Here is a 17,807-nt window from a genome sequence, read left to right as displayed (position 1 = left end):
TAGTCAACAGGGTCAGGGGACCTTCTGTTTTGCAGAGGCAAGAGGGTCCCCATGGGAGCCTGCTTTCTGTGTGGGCACAGTGGCTTAGGCTGGGGGGGCTTCCTTCCCCCCAGTGGCCCTGGGAAGCAGGGCTGGGCCTTGAGCACGACACACCAGCTGGCACCCAGCCTGGCTTCATGGAACATCCTTAGCCCTGTCCACTGCCCCACACCACTGGGCACGAGCCCCTGGGGGAAGAAAAGAGGCCAGTTCCACTTCCAGCCCCCTTGCCAGCTTAGCTGGATGGGAAGAGGCGGCGCGGGCAGCCACTGGAGTGCGGAGACACGTGAATAATCCTCAGGGTGATACTTTTAAGAACACAGACACCGCTGGGTCCCATGGAGGATAGGAATAACCCAAAACAAATGTTTGAAAACACCCAAACTCTACCTTTCCAAACTCAAAGCAGCTTGCACAGCTTGCAGAGGGCTATGTACAAGGTCACGGAACCATAAATAAGGGCGAGGAGTCCATTCGGTCTGGAGTTCAAAAACGGCGGCGCAGCGCTTGCAGGTGAACTGCCCCTTGTAGTTACATATATAAGATACTCTTTTTTTTAAAAAAAACACAATGCATTATTCTCTTTTGCTTCAAACGAGAAGAGGGCGTCATTAACCACGAGACCGCAGCGCAGGAGGGCGGCCAGGGCGTGCAGGGCTGGGGAGGCAGCAGAGAACCGAGGCGTCGCGCTGGGGGCTGCGGAGCGCTCTGGGGAGGGGCTGGGTTTTGGAGGGGCAGCTTAGGGTTTTAACTGCTTATTTCTTCATCTGTTTTGTTCAGTTTCTTCAGCGTGTCCAGCAGTTTCTGTGGGGTGAGAATGTGCGTGGATCCTGGGGAGGGAGAGAAGACCGTGAGCTTGCCTGCTCCAGCTGCAAGCGCGTTCCCTGGCTCTTCTCCCTTCCCAGATCTGCCTGGGTTCCCGCCCCACCCTGGGCTGGGTCCACCAGAAGCCGGTGGGGGGCTGGGGAGAAGGGCCCGGGGCCCTGTCACATGAGAGACATTTAGGGACTGTGGCAAAACAAAACACCTTCAAGGGCTCAGGCAGGGTCCCAGGCTGCCCTCGTGGGAGCCCAGCACCATCCGGGTGACGGGGGTAGATGCATTTCTCATCCTCTCTTGCACTCAAGGGGAAGCCAGGGAGAGAAATGCCAAACATGGCAAAGGGAAGAGGCTGCAGGGGGCAGGGGATTGTATGTGGAAATCCCTGGGGGACCCACGGATGTCGGGGAGCCAGCCAAGGGGCACTGGTATGGAGTTGGGACCTCAGGTGTTACGGGGCGAAAGGGCGGGGACCTGAGGCCTTACCTTGCAGAGATCGCGCATTGTAAGAGATTAGAAATGCTTGCTAATGGAATTAGATATATTTCTAGTGCAAAAGTAACAAATAAAAAAATAAAAAAATGAAGGCCTTTTTCATAAGGAGAGAGAGAGAGAGATCTAATAAGTGCAGTAAAGAATGACGCATGGATTGTGTGGTCTGGACATGGACTCGATCGAACAGAACAGGCGTGGCAGGTGGCGTGAGCATGAGGCCTGCACGCATGCAGCAGTGCACTCCAAAGAAAGATCCTGGTGGGAAGGAAGAACTCAACAAAAGAGGTCCGTGCTTGAAAATGTGCCTTCCTGGAGACCTGGGGAGGGGGGCCTGCATGGGAGTGGGGAGCAGAAACACCAGATGCTTAGGTTTTCACCCCAAGGACAGGCAAAAGAAGGCTTTGGCTGGCTTGCTGGCCATCCTTCCAATACCAGGGTCTCTGCCTCTGACCACTACACCTGCTCAGCTGACCTGGGACGGCTGGAGCTTCCCCGAAAGTCTAGACCAGCAGAAACCGTGGAACATTTTCTCCAGCGGGACAGACATCTTCCTGCAGCCTGTTCTCTAAAGTAACATGGACGCCTCTCTCACTGCTGAGTGAGGGGCCGCCCCGGGCCCCCCAGCGTGGGTCCTGAGCACTCGGCCTGTCCTGCCCTGGACTCATTACAGACCCGAGGAGCCTCAAGGAGATGCAGCGAGGGCTCGGGAGCATTTATACAGTTCTTTCCTCTACAGTACACGCACTTGGTTTAGTAGTGTTCCTTGTAGTCCTGAAGGAGTTCATAGCTGCTGTACAAACGAGGCAAGGGACATAAACCCTAAGAGGTTTTTCCCAAATTGTGAACCATTGTCCCGTGAGGGCTTCAGACTGTTTGAGTAGTTGGGGGACGTGGGGTTTCCCAGATAGACATGAAGTAGCTGGGGTTTCCTAGCATAACACAAAGAAGTGTGCCGGCCAGAGAAAACTGCCCCCAACACCCTACTCTCCAGCTATGCAACTTGGGTTCTGGAAAATAAGGGCATACTCGGTTTAGCTACTTTTTCTAGGGGGTCTTCTGATCAGATGCTAATCCCCAAGGGTCCTCAACTCACATGTAAATTCAAGATTTGAGGGAGGCCAGAAAGGTGTTAGGGAACCCATGCTCTAGACTTTTCTCATCTGATCACTGTCCCATCTGGTCAGTTTATCTGGTCAACAATTCTGTCAGGTGTTTTTTGTTGTTGTTGTTTTGCCAGTCCTGGGGCTTGATTTCAGGGGTTGAGCACTGTCCCTGGCTTCTTTTTGCTCAAGGCTAGCGCTCTACCACTTGAGGCACAGCGCCACGTCTGGCTTTTTCTATATAAGTGGTGCTGAGGAACTGAACCCAGGGCTTCATGCATGCCAGGCAAGCGCTCTACCGCTAAGCCACATTCCCAGCCCAGTTCTGTCAGTTTTGACAGAACAATTATAGGACAGGACCAGTGAGTCTCTATAATCCTTAGTAACAAGAATATTACTTGTTCCCTTAAAAGGGACCAGATTGGTGGTTGCTATCAATCTAAGTCATCTGAAAGCCATTTCTCTCTGTCTGTCTCTCTCTTTCTTATCCATTGTGGGACTTGAACTTAGGGCCTGGGCACTGCACTTTTGTGTTCAAGGCTAGCACCGTATCACTTTGAGCCATGGCACCACTTCTGGTTTTCTGGTGGTTCATTGGAGATGAGTCTCATAGACTTTCCTGCCCAGGCTGGCTTCTTACAGTGATCCTCAGATCTTAGCCTCCTGAGTATCTAGGATTACAGTCATGGTCACCAGCACCTTGCCAAAAAACATCTCTTGACATCTTGTAATCTGTCTTATTTTAGTGAGCTTTTCACCACCACATATACTGCAAATTGTGCTGGCCGAGTCTGTAAGCCACACTTTGCAAGTGCTCTGTTACTTTGAAGTCACAAAGTAGAACATGTTGGCTTTCCAGGAAAGAGCAGCAGATAAGGTCTAGAGCTCAAAGGGTCCTTTTATTCCACATAACTGCATGATTGTAAAATGCAAGCAATGGCTCGAAAGATAAAGTCAAGGCCTAGCCAAATAACTATCTCTAGATTCGAATTAGAAATTCTTCCCCTTACATGGGCAGAATTTGCAAACTAAGAGGTCCAGGTCTGCTGGCTCATCAGACCTCGTAGTGAGGAGGGATGGAGTGCGTGAGGCTGCTGACCTGCTGGCCCAGGACATAGTGACTGGCCACTCTTCTCGCCCCAAAGACAGGAGCCAGGGTGGAAGATGCTTGCTCAGGGTAGGCTGGCCGCAGTGGCACAGTGCAACCTGGTGATCTCTTGATTCTGGGAATTCTCTTGGAGAGAATCCATTTCTAAGAGAGGGGCCTGGCAAATGGCACTTAACTGCAGTGAGGCTCTGAGCACAGATTCACACCTAAGTCCCGCTGGGAATGAAACTTATCGGATCCCAATCTGGTTTAGGGAAAAATACTCAACATAAAACAACACAATTCTCTCATAAGTGGTAGACACAGCACGCTGGATCTCGTTCAGGCTTTGTGTTTTCCACATTGGCTTCTGACAGCCTTTTGTGCATTCCTTCATTAGACTAAACCACCTAGAGTAAGGACACATGGTGGACAACTTGGAGATGACTGGTGGAAATTAAGATGAAGCTGGACGTTGAACTCCCTTTGACATAGACCTGGGGAAGCTGCCTCGGTGACAGGAGGAGTGGGGGCTGGGGGGGAGGGGAGGGAGGGAGAGTGAGGGCACTGTCCCCCTGTGCACAGTGCCTGATGGGGACTCTCGCTGCTGGTCAGGAAGACTCATGTCTTACAAGTTAAGTTCCTGGCTGGGTGCTGGTGGCTCATGCCTGCACCCCCTCCCTACTCAGGAGGCTGAGATCTGAGGCTCACGTTTTGAAGCCAGCCCGGGCAGGAAAGTCTGTGAGACTCTTATCTAGACTTGGTCAGTTGAAAGCAGAACTGTGGCTCAAGTGGTAGAAAACCAGCCACGAGTGAAAAAGCTCAGGGATAGTGCCCAGGCGCTGAGTTCAAGCTCCAGGATTGGTACTTGCGTGTACACACACACACACACGCGCGCGCGTGTGCGCGCGTGCGCACAAAAGATGTTATACAACTGATATTCAGGGGCTAGGAATATGGCTTAGTGGCACGAGTGCTCGTCTCGTATACATGAAGCCCTAGGTTCGATTCCTCAGCACCACATCTATAGAAAACAGCCAGAAGTTGCGCTGTGGCTCAAGTGGTAGAGTGCTAACCTTGAGAAAGAAAAAAAAAAGCCAAAAAACCACCATATTCAGGAGAAAATTAAACTCTCCACGGCCTACAGTGTTCTTTTTGGTCATCTGGCTGATCACAATAAGAGGGGACAAGTCAGATTTTAATAGATTCTCTGGCTTGCTGATGTTCAGACTCTATGCCTTATTGTTCCTTAGCTAAACTACAGAATCCAGACTACTTAGCAGATGACTTCAACAGCCAGGCATGTGTGATCACAGCTGACTCATTTCCCCTCTGTTCCAGTGGTGGCTGAGACCTTCTCTGCTGACTGACCATGAAGCAGAGAACATGCTAGAAAGAAAACGGCTTATTTGGAAGCAGGGAACCCCAGAACCAGTGCTCACAGGAGCCCTGGGGCTGCGGAGCTCTGATTCTCTCAGACATGCAGACAGTCTGCTGTGTGTTGCTGCAGTACTGACTTAACATTAAAGATGTTTTCAAACACTACCTGCCCGCCAGCTGCACACAGAACCATGTCTCTGGTTAACACACTATCAAGATACTGATTTTTTTTTTTCCTCAGAAAATTTAGGCATTTTTTTTTCTCAGAAAATTAGGGCTTCACCCTGTCATTTACGTAGGGAGGTTCCCACCACCTGGGAAGTGTGGAAAGGGAGAGGAAGGAACGAGGACAATGTGGAATCAAACAGGAAAGGTGCTACTGGGTAGCAAGCTTGGTAGAAGACGGAAGACAGAACTCTTCCCACTACACAAGTATCCAGAACGACGTCCCCTAAGGGTTCAGACTGCATCCAGGGGTTCAGCAGCAGAAGAGGGGATTAGTCACAGAGGGGCTAAACTAAAAGCAGTTCTTGGAGAAGAAATGACCTGTGAGTGCTGTTTTCTACACAGGAGCACAAGAGGAAAACTCTTTCCACTGAAGAAGTCTTGGGGCCACCAAGTCCTGGGGCATCACAGGTCTTGAGACCAGTCACCCCTTGAATTGGTCCCCTGAAGGGCCTGTCCTGGGAAAATGTACTCATAGGTGTGTCTCCTCTGACCTAGAGTCTGTGGAAGCTCCCTCACTATCAGGTACCTGTGGCCACCTCCCCCGTCTGCTCTTTGCACGTGGCCTTTTCTCTGGCCTCACTTTCAAACTCCCAAGCCACATTACTGCCAGGAGGTTGCGTTTCCTGTGATACCCACAAGTTTACCCCTGGGCCAGCAGGCTGGGGAAACCATGCCTCCGGTACCCTTTAGTTCCAGCTCCCTCTTCAAGGACTGACTGCCTACATGGCTACATCACTGTGGTTTACACCCAGAGGCCTGAAGCTGTCTGTCTGAGCAGTGTCTCCCAAGGCACAAGGGAGCCGGCAGGTCAGAGCCCAGGGAGTGATGGCAGCACTGGACACATTTTCAATCGGTGTTAAGAACTGCAAGCATTTTCTTGTTAAAAGAAAATTAAAGAAATAAACTAAAAAGGGAAAAGTAAAGAAAGAGTGACGGAAGAATCAAAGAAAACCCTTCAGAGTGGAAGAGTTTCTTTTCTGTAATAAGCTGCTTTTACTTTGTTTCTTTGGCTCTCACTCCATTGTTGGAGCCTGATCCTCAAAAGATACCCTAGAGGACTCCCTGAAGTCGGGGTGTCTCAGGTCCATGAGAAATTTGGTGGGAGTAAGAATATGAGTAGAACCTGTGGGAGAACAGAGGCCAGCTGACTGCTTGAACAAAGGTATGTTACAGGAGCATGCCAACTTAGGCCTACAATTTATGCAGCCAATGAGGCATGAAAAAGCAAGACACGCGCGCGCACATGCATGCACACACACACAGGCAGCAAGGGGCTGGCATGCAGAAAGCAGGTGAGGCCACGCAGCGGACGTCCACTGTCTATGAGAGACCCCCGCCATGAACCCACACAGGTGACTTTCTATCCCTAGGCTCCCAACACCCCCACAAGGAACTCTGGGCAGGTCCAAAGCGGAAGAGGAAGGTTCGCACCCAAAGCCTGGCTAAGGTGATGTCTTGTGTGGGAAAGCGGTGTGTGAGCTCGGAATTATCAACATGTTCATGCAACACATATGCAAGCAGGGGCAGAGAGCTCTACCACGGGGCCTCTACCACAGAAAAGGAAAAGCAATTACAGGGAGAACTGGTCGAGTGGGGGAGGGGCACGGTCTTCCTCCTGGCCCACAGCCTCAGGACCACCTAGGTGGACTGTCTAAGGGGCCTGCTCGCTTGGGTAGGCAGTGTGACTTGGTCACCCCAAACTGGCTGAATAAACTGACCCTTGTTATCAGGATAATGACTGTGCCTGGGATTATGACGGATGTAGGCACCTATGGGTAGGGGTCAGGATGCCTTCCCAGTGGGGGCAGCTCAGGGTCTCTCTGTAGCAGTTCACCTGTAAATAGCCTATGAGACCACCTGTAGGCTCTAGGAGTGTAAGTCTCATCGGGTGCACACTCTTTCCAAAGGGGGACCAAATACCTGGTCTCCAAGCTTACTTGGCCCGAGCACGTCCCATTAAGGGTGAGCTGGCCAGGGCAGTGGGCAGGACAGTCTCCTGCCACTTAGTGTCAAGAGGGATCCCTGGGCAGGGGCCACTTCACTTCGCTAAAGACTTACAGGACAAAAGGAGAGCATCTGGAAAGAGCAAGATGTCTCAGCTCATTTTTCCTCCGCCAGTCCTAGAAGCTATAGATGCTCCTGGAGGTGTGAAGGACAAGTATCTCCTGCTGTGTCACACCAACTCCAAGAGTTGCTTCCTCTCTTGGAAATTAACAGGAAGCATAGGGCAGACTAGAAGTGGCAGGAGCCCGTTAGGGGCCAGCAGCAGTCAGGCCAGGAGGCTCCAGACAGTATCTGCTCACTTGCTGTCCATACGACTTCAACTGATGGGTGGAAGGGAGGAGGGTAATGGTTTCCCTCCCACCCACAGCCCAATGCTAGGAAGCTGACACTCTCATCAGGTCTGGGTGAAGGCTGTAAGTGGGTGTTCTACACTGTTCAGGTGGGAAGGAAATGGGAGCCTGAGCGCTCCAGCCACTTTCTGTGGCTTCATGTAGCAGTGGCAGTACTGAGTCGTGAGCTTGAGTCTGTGGATCCTATGACCAGGTACTTTGTGCCTCATGATGCTGTGAAAGACACAGTACGTCAGACACGAGGAAGAAACCCCTCACCCCTTAGTTTCTGCCACCCACAAATAGCTACCTAAGACTACGTTTCGCTGGGGCGATGGGGAGCTAGGACAGAATGCAACACCAAAAGCATGGGATGGAGTCACTGTGCGCAGAGGCAGCCCGTGTCTCTCGCACGCATGCCCTACTCACCTATCAGCACTTCCCACTTGCCATTGGCCTGAGTCACCTCGTAAGCACAGCGCATCTCATTCAGGCTCACGCCCCCGAGGATGAAAATAATGAGGCGGGGGCCACTGCGGTACTCTCCTGGGGCCTTATTCTTGTGCCAGTGCCCATAGCGGGCGCTGAGTGGGGAGTGGGGGGGAGAGAAGAGAGAGAGAGAGAGATAAGTTGTATTTACACTTACAAAGTATTCACTGCTTCATTCCCTCCATGTCTCGTTACACATTTGTTCTGAACACTTGTGCCCCACACAGAGCAGGTGCTTGGTGAGGAAAGGTTGACGGAATTGCGATGGAATTTCTAAGCTGTTTGGCTTCACAAGGATGACTCCAGAACCTATGCTGGAACCTTGTCATTCTCTCACAAACATGCAGACAGGGTCAGTCAGTTCTAGCGCTCCATATGTAAGGATCAGTGTGGTGTGCTTTAAGCAGGTCCAGGTCACCCATGTCCCTGAGCTTGGGTGGGACCCAGCAGCATTGAGTCAGAGGGACGCCTCAGGCCAGCATGCTGAGCCGTGAACAGTTACCATGCGGGTATGGGGGTCTCCTGTGGCCAGCCAGGTCCCGTACCCCCATCTCCCTAGGGAGAGACAGCCTTGAGAAACGGGTCTGAGCTGCTCTGATGCAGAATAGCTGAGTACCATGGGGGCAAATACAGGGCATTGGAGTCTTGTCCAGGTGTCACTGGGGAGCACCTCCTGAAGGTGTGGAGGGTTGGGGCTTCGTGGTCCTCCAGGGACGGAGCCTCCCTCTACAGGGACTTGGCTTCCTCAGAAGGAATTTGGATTCAGATATAGGGACGACGAATTGCTTCCAAGTTTAAAAAAAAAAAGGTGGGTGGGAAATGACTGGAAGGAAGAAGCGAAGCCTCTTCTGGACACTGAGATGCTCTGTGTTTCCGCCTGACTTATGACAGCATTAGTCACTTTCCAAATCCGGAAGGCATGCAGCAGGGACATCAGGGCCACTGGAGCCGCCGCAGCCCTGGGGGTCCCTCCGTCCTCCAGTCTGGCTATGGCAGTGAACTTTTTACCTTTCACTGCCACTATCAGAGGGTTGCCAATGCCATAGGTGCTACCCCTTGCTTCTGGCCTAGGCCCAGGAAAAGACTAAAAATGAAGACAAAATCACAGCCACCAGTGCCAGTGCTCATCCTCTCTAGAGGACGGACGTCTCCTCTAATGCCACTAATTCTGCTCTCCCCAGCACACAAGCTCTGCTTGACTATTCTCAGGAGCCACCGTCTGGATCCGCCACATTTTGTTTATCAATTTGTCAGTTGGTGGACATCTGGGAGATTACCACACTTGGGCTACTATGAATAGAGCTGCTATGACTTGAATGTACTGCAATTCTAAGCAGGGTGCTTAGGAAAGATTAGGAAGTTGACACTTGATTAAAGAACAGAAGATAATCATGCAAGTATATCTGACTGTAGATAATGTGAGGCAAAGGGAATAGCAATGGCAAAGGTCCTGACAGGTGTAGGTCTGGCTTGTGAGGGGGAAGGAGGGAAGGAAGGACAAGGGTGAGTCAGTGGGGAGTGGGAGGCCAGGCTCAGTCTCTCACATCAGGACCATGGAGAGCTGACATCCAACCAGACATCCGCCCTCTGCCCTCCCCACATCTACCCACCTGACAGCAGTGGTACTAAAGGAGGCAGAGGAGCGGGTGGAGATATACGGATAGTGCTTGGTATCCAGTTTGTCTTCAATAGTGTCCTAGAGAGAAGAAAGACCCATCAGGTCATCATTGTTTACAAATGGTGATGGGAACAAAAGCAATAAAAAAAACGCAAAGAACAAGTCAGGCAGTGAAACCTCAGTCAGGTCTACAACAACCAGAGTGCCCAGGCCAGCTGCCCCCCGCAGGAGGCCTAGTCCAGGCCCAGCGCTGGCCACAGGCCTGCAACTAGCCAGGTCTACAACAACTAGAATGCCCAGGCCCACTGCCCCTGCAGGAGACCTGGTCCAGGCCTACAACTGACTGTTGACGTTGACCTGAGCCGGTAGGTCTACTCTCTGTGTACAAAATAAAAGGCATTTGCTTTCCTTGCTCTTCTTCAAATTTGTTCTTTCTAATCATCTGTCTGAGCTTCACATCTGCATTCTGTTCACTAAATTCCTGATACTTGCAGTCAGCCTGGTGGGAATGGCCCAGAGGCAAGGTCAAGGGGCTAATCTGGTGGGAGGTTCCAGCTATGTAATTCCTGCTGCTTGGAAATCCACTCCTCCTAACAGTCCCCTCTTTAGGGAATGGAAAGGAGAGGGAGGAAAGGGGGGCATGGAGCGAGTAGGTGATGCACAAAGGGCGGCTTTATCAAAGGCATGTAATTGGTTTCTGGAAGTTTCGTGTCTACCCATCCTTGTGGTTTTGTGGATTTTAATAATAGAAAGCTGATTCACTGTATGTAGTTAACGCACACTTATCTTAATGCACAGTTCTGTTAGGAACACCTAGGCTGCTAAGAGCTAACTCAAGGAGCCTAGCCAATCCTTCAGGTTCTGGACCCCAGTTTTGGGCCCTATTCAAGCATAGAAGATGAGAAGGCTGTCTTTGAGTGCAACCCCAAAGATTCAGTGGTGTAGGACCTACACAGGGAGGGAAGGGAGTGTCACCCACACCCTCACTTCCCTAATAGACATGGAGTATCTGCTGTGCAGGAGCTGTGTCAGGGACACGGCAAAGGTGACAGGCTCACTGTGGAAGATGACTCGTAAAGTCCCAGCAGCACATGTGCATGTGCTCAGGATTCAAGAGGCCTACGAGGTGCTGGGCACTCCGACAGAGGCAAGGGAGGCAGGCCAAGGATGAATGGTCTGGTAGGGACTTTGAAGGAAATTAGGATTCCAAATATAGAAAGGAAAGAAGAGTACCTTCTAGGAAAAGGATCAGTTTGAATCACAGAGCACAGGTCTTGCTGCTGCTATATGAAGGTTTAGGGGAGGGAAGGAGGGAGAAGGGGAAGGGCAGGGCAGGCTGCAGCCATCTTCGGAGGCCCACCAGCTGAGCTGTGGTGTGTAGCTTGCTCTTATCTCCCCCAGGGAGTATGCTTGTGTTCCTCATCTGATCGCTGAGAGGCTCGGCCTGGCTCCTTCAGTTACCTCACTGAGGGGCCTCTAGAGCACGATTGGATCTTGAGATCCAAATGGACAAATGGCTCTGGAGGACCTACAGCTGGCAGTTTCATGGTTCTTCATGAAGTCTCAGATCAGGTGCGGGGTGCTAATGGTCACAGGATGTTGCTAAAACCTCAAGGTGTCACTGTGAGAGGTACCAGGCCAGCTAGTGAAGCACACTGGGCCCTGACTATCCCTCCCCATTCCCCTGTCACTGACCTCCATGATGTCCTTAATAATTGGGGTCCATCGTGAGAGCTGGTAGGTCTGCTCGCTGATGCGCTCCTTCCGTTCTGGCTTGCTCCTGCGGCGTAGAGTGGACTGAATGAAAGCACACACAAGGTCAGACTCTGACTCAGGGGCCACCTAGGCCTCCATGACCTCTGGAAACTGAAGACTCCTTCAGCCAGCATTAGCAAAGAGTAGTAAGAGGTGGGAGACTTTACCTATAATAGCACAAATGTGCTCCCTCCCCCTTTTTAGGGACCTGGAGCAAATGTAATTTTTTTTCTAATTTAAAGTTGGAAAATCTGGTCCATGTTACAGATTTATTTTTACATCTGAAGACTCCTAACACAGATTTCTATTATTCAGTGGCTGGGAATGTGGCTTCACAGTACAGTGCTTGCCTAGCATGCATGAAGCCCTCCCTGGGTTCGATTCCTCAGTACCACATGTATAGAAAAAGCTGGGAGTGGCGCTGTGGCTCAAGAGGTAGAGTGCTAGACTTGAGCAAAAGGAAGCCAGGGACAGTGCTCAGGCCCTGAGTCCAAGCCCCAGGACTGGCAAAAAAAAAAAAAAAAAAAAAAAAAATCTAGGTATGGGGCTGGGAATGTGGCTTAGTGATAGAGTGTTTGTCTAGCATGCATGCAGCCCTCGGGCTAGTTCAAGTGGTAGAACAAGTATGAGGCACCAAATTCAATCCCAAGTACCGAAAGAAAAACAAAAGTAAAACAAAATAAATGCAGATAGTTAAAAAATTATTTTCTGGGGCTGGGAATATGGCCTAGTGGCAAGAGTGCCTGCCTCATATACATGAGGCCCTGGGTTCGATTCCCCAGCACCACATATACAGAAAATGGCCAGAAGTGGCGCTGTGGCTCAAGTGGCAGAGTGCTAGCCTTGAGCAAAAAGAAGCCAGGGACAGTGCTCAGGCCCTGAGTCCAAGGCCCAGGACAGGCCAAAAAAAAAAAAAAATTATTTTCCGGGGCTGGGAATATGGCTTAGTCGCAAGAGTGCTTGCCTCATATACATGAAGCCCTAGGTTCAATTCCTCAGCACCACATATATAGAAAAGGTCAGAAGTGGCGCTGTGGCTCAAGTGGCAGAGTGCTAGCCTTGAGCAAAAAGAAGCCAGGGACAGTGCTCAGGCCCTGAGGTCAAGCCCCATAACTGGCAAAAATTTAAAAAAAAAATTGCTATCATAAAGAGAAAATATGACTTAGTTTTAAATTTTTCATTTCAACAGCAGAATACTGAATGGATCTTCATCGAACTCCTGCCAGCTACTTGTGCCTGGTTGGTGGCAATGGAACAAAGTCTCTCTTTTACCACCAGCCATCTGAACCCTAGCTTTGCCAGTACTGCTCCATGGGCTGACTGCCTGTGGATGGAGAGAGAGTACACAGTGACGTGCCCGCAAATAGGATTCAAGACAGAATAGTCTGAAAGGATCCTCAAGAATTCTGTCTATTTTCCCTCAGAGTACACACTACATGGGTCTAGGCCTTCTAGATATCCTGACTTGGTTCTCAAATCAACTCCAGGGCTGAAACATAGAGGTGACAAACAGCTGTGGCATCTGTGGCAGATGCTGAGTCTGAGGTATTCAAGGGTAAAGCCAGAACGACCTTGAGCCACAAGGGAAATCAGTGACTTGTTTTGTTTGGTTCCATTGTCACTTAATGGAACTCTCATGTACGCACAATTAGTTCTAGCTTTTGACATCTAGTTCATTTGCACCTTTACTCCTCCACCTCTTTTGGTGTTGAGGATGGCACATAGTTGTATCATAAGATGTTGCCAATCAATGAGCACTGAATACATATAACATGTCACACACAACTCTTCCTGCCCTCCTGAAAGCTGGCACTTACGTCTGTGACGATGGGCACACCAAGGTGAGCCATGTTGGTGATGATCTCACTGTCTTCTGGGGGGATCTGGGCATGCTGGATCAGTTTGTTCAGGTTCTCCTCAGTGATACCTGAGACACAAGAGAACTGGTTACCACACCAAGCACAGCTCACAAGCACAGCTCCACCCTCACCAGCACAGCTGACCACTTTCCTTTCCCTCCTCAGGGTTGGTAGACAATCTATCCACATCTGCTTGACTCTATGATGAGAGCAAAAACATTACTGCAGCTGGGCGCTGGTGGCTCATGCCCGTAATCCTAGCTACTCAGGAACCTGAGATCTGAGGATCACGGTTCAAAGCCAGCCCAGGCAGGAAAGTCTGTCCACGAGACTTTTATAGCCAATTAACCAACAGAAAACAGGAAGTGGTGCTGTGGCTCAAGTGGTAGAGCGCTAGCCTTGAGGTGAAGAGCTCAGGGACAGCGCCCAGGCCCAGAGTTCAAGCCCCATGACCAACACCAAACAAACATACAAAAACATTACTGCACTTCCACTCTGTCCAAAGGCCTAGCCATTGGCAAGTGCCTCAGTCTCTATTTACACCGTCCTGGCCTCTCAGTAATCCCTTCCCACCCCAAGTCAAACTGAACAGAAGTCTTATTAAGTATCCTTTGCACCTTGACAGGCACCTTTACATCTGAGAGTCTGAACTCTAGTAAACTGGCCATAAAGGCAGCCAGCTCTCCTTTCTCCCAGCTCTGGCCTCCTCTATGTCATCCAAGCTCCTTATTAACTCAGAATTCCTGGGGGATGCTCAGCCTCTAGTTACAACTGACTTGAATACATTGCATATATCCAAACATAAGGAGCCTCTGTAATCTTCTTTCTTTCCCTTCCCATGAATTTTAATCCAGTTTTCTGCTTTGTTTTCTCTCCTAGCTGATACTCTCCCTCCTCAATGGTCCTCCCTTCTTACCGTTCTTCAGAAAGATATAGAGAAGGATGATGCGGATTTTGTCGTATGTGCTGACATTCGCATCTAGCAGGATGGGGACGATAGCTCTCATGGGGTCTTTGATCTTCTCCCCCTCTGCGTCCGTGCCCATGGCCAGATCCTGTAGAAAACACACCCTGTTGTCCCTATTTCTGTAACAATCTGAACAGATGGTAGCTCTTGGAGATTCACAACCTATAAATGCCTGGCTTTGTGGCATGGTTGGGGTAAGCTGTGAATATGTCTTCCTGCACATGCTGTAGTTAGCTTTAGAGTCCTCAGTACTTCTTTTCATGAAAGCCCCTGAGTTTCTCTTTCTAAAACCAACTGTGGTGTTCTCATCATCAGGCAAGTGTCAGTGTGCCTACACCTCTGAGGTGTCGGGCCCTGTGGAAGGGTCAGGCTGAAGGGCATGTGAAGGCTCTGGTGTCATGAAGGATTGCTGCAAGGCTGGATTCTTTCTACTCTGCTTCTCCTGGCATGGAAGGAACACACTTTTTTTTAGTAGGATTTTAACCTCTGTTTCAAACTTAGGATTTTTCAAAGGAATGGGGGGAGGGGCAACTCCCAAACCTGCAGAACTAAACCTAGGGGAAGGAGAGAAGAAAAAGGATAACAAAAGAAGATGAAAAGACTTAAGTAGGCTATGAATATGGCCTAGTGGCAAGAGTGCTTGCCTCGTATACATGAAGCCCTGGGTTCAACTCCCCAGCACATATATATAGAAAACAGCCAGAAGTGGCGCTGTGGCTCAAGTGGTAGAGTGCTAGCCTTGAGCAAAAAGAAGCCAGGGACAGTGCTCAGGCCGAGTTCAAGGACCAGGACTGGCAAAAAAAAAAAAAAAAGAAAGAAAGAAAAGGTTTAAGTGACTATAACTCACCACCCATACACAGGACTGTCAGATGATACTAAGACCCAGGGAGTGGGGCATTGTTCTCAGTGAACCAAAAGCCATCTGCTCCAGTCTGACTGACCTGCAGTCACAGTTGCAGCCAGGGTGCTTGTGGGCTCCCCTTTTCCTCTCAAGATTCTGTGAGTTCATACAAATGGTGATTCTGCATTCAGGATCTCCTTCCTCAGGGACTGAGGAAGGCTAGACCGCTTTCCTATGCCTTCTCAGTAGTCTTACCACCAGTCTCACTGAGATGTTCGCTTAACATGACCAACTTTAGGACTTTCTCTAAGCAGAGTGAAATGTAACTAGTTCCCCAAAGCTTTTGAGAACTTGGGGGAAAAAATTTAAGCTTTCAAAGACGAATCAGTAACTGCATTTTTACTGATAACCTGCCTTCTAGATAGTTAAGCTCTTGGAGAATATATGCGTTGGCTGAGACCACCTGAGAAATGGACTTTTAAGAGGGCAGCAACATAGGACAGGGCTTGCAAACCTAAGCTGGGCCTGTTACATCAGGCGAGAGAATTTATATCTCGCTTTCACACTGAGAACCTGAGCTGGCATTTTTCTACCAAAAAAAGAGACCTTCTGCTGAGGCTTCAGAATCCTTATAAATGTTCACTCTCTTCTCTTCAATGATATATAGGGGGTAGGGGTATACCTCAGTAGTGGAGTCATGCTCACCTTGCATGAAGCCCTTGGTTCAATCCCCAGCACACACACACACACACACACACACACACACACACACACACACACACACAATTTAGAGACACTGTCACACTTAAAAGACTGGAGGGCCAGGTGAGATTCCACACAATACACTGGAAAAACATGTCAGTTCTATGGTTTCCCTTTTTTAGATGTGGAAAATGAAGCAGAAAGAAAATGCCACATCAAATACACCAGAGACAGATCTCCAATTTCCAATCTCAGTGTCAAGCCTAATTGTGATCAGTAAGGTTTGGGGACAACTTCTGGTCTGCAGCTGCACCGCCCTCCCCCAGGCTCAGGATTTCCACATCTGCTCTGGCCATAGCAAGAGGGAAACACAGTCACAACAAAATTCAGCCAGCTCTGTCCATGTACATAAGGCTCAGGGCATTCCAGGTAGAAACAGAGCCTCTGAAAAGAGCCAGGCATGCAAATTCCAAATGGCACAGCACTCCAGACAGATATTGCCCCTACCATTGAGTGAAACCACACTGGCTCCATAGTAGAAACAAGACAACGTGAGATCACAGGCTCTCCCATATCTATTTCCTATGATTCTGCCGGAGGATGTTCAAGGTCAGATATTAAAATGCAGCTGAGTAAATGAACACTGAAGAGCACCTGCCATGCAGAAAAGGAAGGGAAAAGTCCTACCTGTTCTACCCGGCAGAGTTTATCCACAGTGCCTTGGTAATGCTTCATACAGTCCTCAGCAAGGTGCAGGTGAGTCGAATACTAGGAAATGCATAGCAGAATTGATGACCAAGGCATTAGTTACTGATGTATGTGACATCTACCGAGTCCCTACTATGTAAAAAACACTCCACTAGCTGCTAATAATTATTGAGATAAAGGAGATAACACATGTACAACCAGTATTCCAAATGTTACATGTAAGAAAAAAAGGAGGATAGACTTTAAAAAGATGAAAGGGGAAATCCTTCAGAAAGAGTAGCCATGGTGGTTTTATAACATATCCACAGGCCCATTAATACAGGGCCCTGCAGGAGGGGAGTTTAAGTCCCATCTCCTTGAGTATGGGCTGGATCCAGTGCCTTACTTCTAACAAACACAGGACAAGAAGTAATGGTGTATGACTTTCAAGATCAGGACACAGAAGGTCTGACATCCTCCTGGCCTGCTCTCACCCAACCTGGGGGGAGCTGATCGTGGTACGGTGACATTAGGCAAGCACAGGCCTATGTATTGAAAAACTGAGTCCTCCCACTCACAGCAGGGGAGGAGGAAGAAAAAAGGATGAGAAAGAGCCAGGTGCTGGTGGCTCATGCCTGTAATCCTAGCTACTCAGGAGGCTAAGATCTGAGGATGGTGGTTCGTGGTTCGAAGCCAGCAGAAAAGTCCCTGTGAGACTCTTTTTTTTTTTTTGCCAGTCCTGGGGCTTGGACTCAGGGCCTGAGCACTGTCCCTGGCTTCTTTTTGCTCAAGGCTAGCACTCTGCCACTTGAGCCACAGCGCCACTTCTGGCCGTTTTCTGTATATGTGGTGCTGGGGAATCGAACCCAGGGCTTCATGTATAAGAGGCAAGCACTCTTGCCACTAGGCCATATCCCCAGCCCCGCTGTGAGACTCTCATCTCTAATTAACTACTCCAAAACGCAAGTGGTGCTGTGGCTCAAAGCTGTAGAGCACTAGCCTTGAGCAAAAGAGCTCTATGACCACCACCACCAACAGCAACAACAAAAGGTGAGAGAGTGGTCTCTGTGTGCGTGTGCACACACACATGCACACGCATGTGTAAGCACCTGTCCTAGGGTCTGGGAGCTGTCCCTGAGCTTTTGTGCTCAAGGCTAGCACTTTACCACTTGGGCCACAGCTCTGGCTTTTTGGGGGCAGTTAATTGAAGAGTCCCACTGACTGTTTCCTGAGCTGATTTTGAACTGCAGTTCTCGGATCTCAGCCTCCTGAGTAGCTAGGATTACAGACATGAGTCACTGGTGCCCAGCAGAGGAGAAAAGAAAGGGAGAGTATAAGAGAAATAAGGCCCATCTCAGCCTTCTTTCCTCTTCCTTCTTCCCTCTTCCTTCCTTCTTCCTTCCCTCCC

The 17,807-nt window shown here is 49.7% G+C and overlaps 1 protein-coding gene across 2 annotated transcripts in view; it reads right to left on the bottom strand.

The window, feature by feature from the left end:
- Positions 1–599: 599 nt before the first annotated feature.
- Stxbp1 (syntaxin binding protein 1) overlaps positions 600–17,807 on the bottom strand; it is a 71,021-nt gene continuing 53,813 nt past the window's right edge. The window contains exons 14-21 of one of the 2 annotated variants that reach the window (XM_048343322.1): positions 16,400–16,480; positions 14,119–14,257; positions 13,161–13,270; positions 11,284–11,385; positions 9,581–9,666; positions 7,911–8,065; positions 6,146–6,271; positions 600–869 (exon numbers count right to left, since the gene is read on the bottom strand). In XM_048343322.1, the coding sequence (XP_048199279.1) occupies positions 6,162–6,271; positions 7,911–8,065; positions 9,581–9,666; positions 11,284–11,385; positions 13,161–13,270; positions 14,119–14,257; positions 16,400–16,480 (783 nt within the window). In that variant the 3' untranslated portion in view covers positions 600–869; positions 6,146–6,161. The remainder of the gene's footprint in view (positions 870–6,145; positions 6,272–7,910; positions 8,066–9,580; positions 9,667–11,283; positions 11,386–13,160; positions 13,271–14,118; positions 14,258–16,399; positions 16,481–17,807) is intronic. The other variant, XM_048343330.1, reaches the window with a different exon arrangement.

The sequence above is a fragment of the Perognathus longimembris genome, chromosome 1 (assembly GCF_023159225.1).
Source record: "Perognathus longimembris pacificus isolate PPM17 chromosome 1, ASM2315922v1, whole genome shotgun sequence".
Classification (NCBI taxonomy): Eukaryota; Metazoa; Chordata; class Mammalia; order Rodentia; family Heteromyidae; genus Perognathus; species Perognathus longimembris.
The sequence above is the reverse complement of the archived record's forward strand: the minus strand, read 5'-3'. Positions and strand labels throughout refer to the sequence as shown.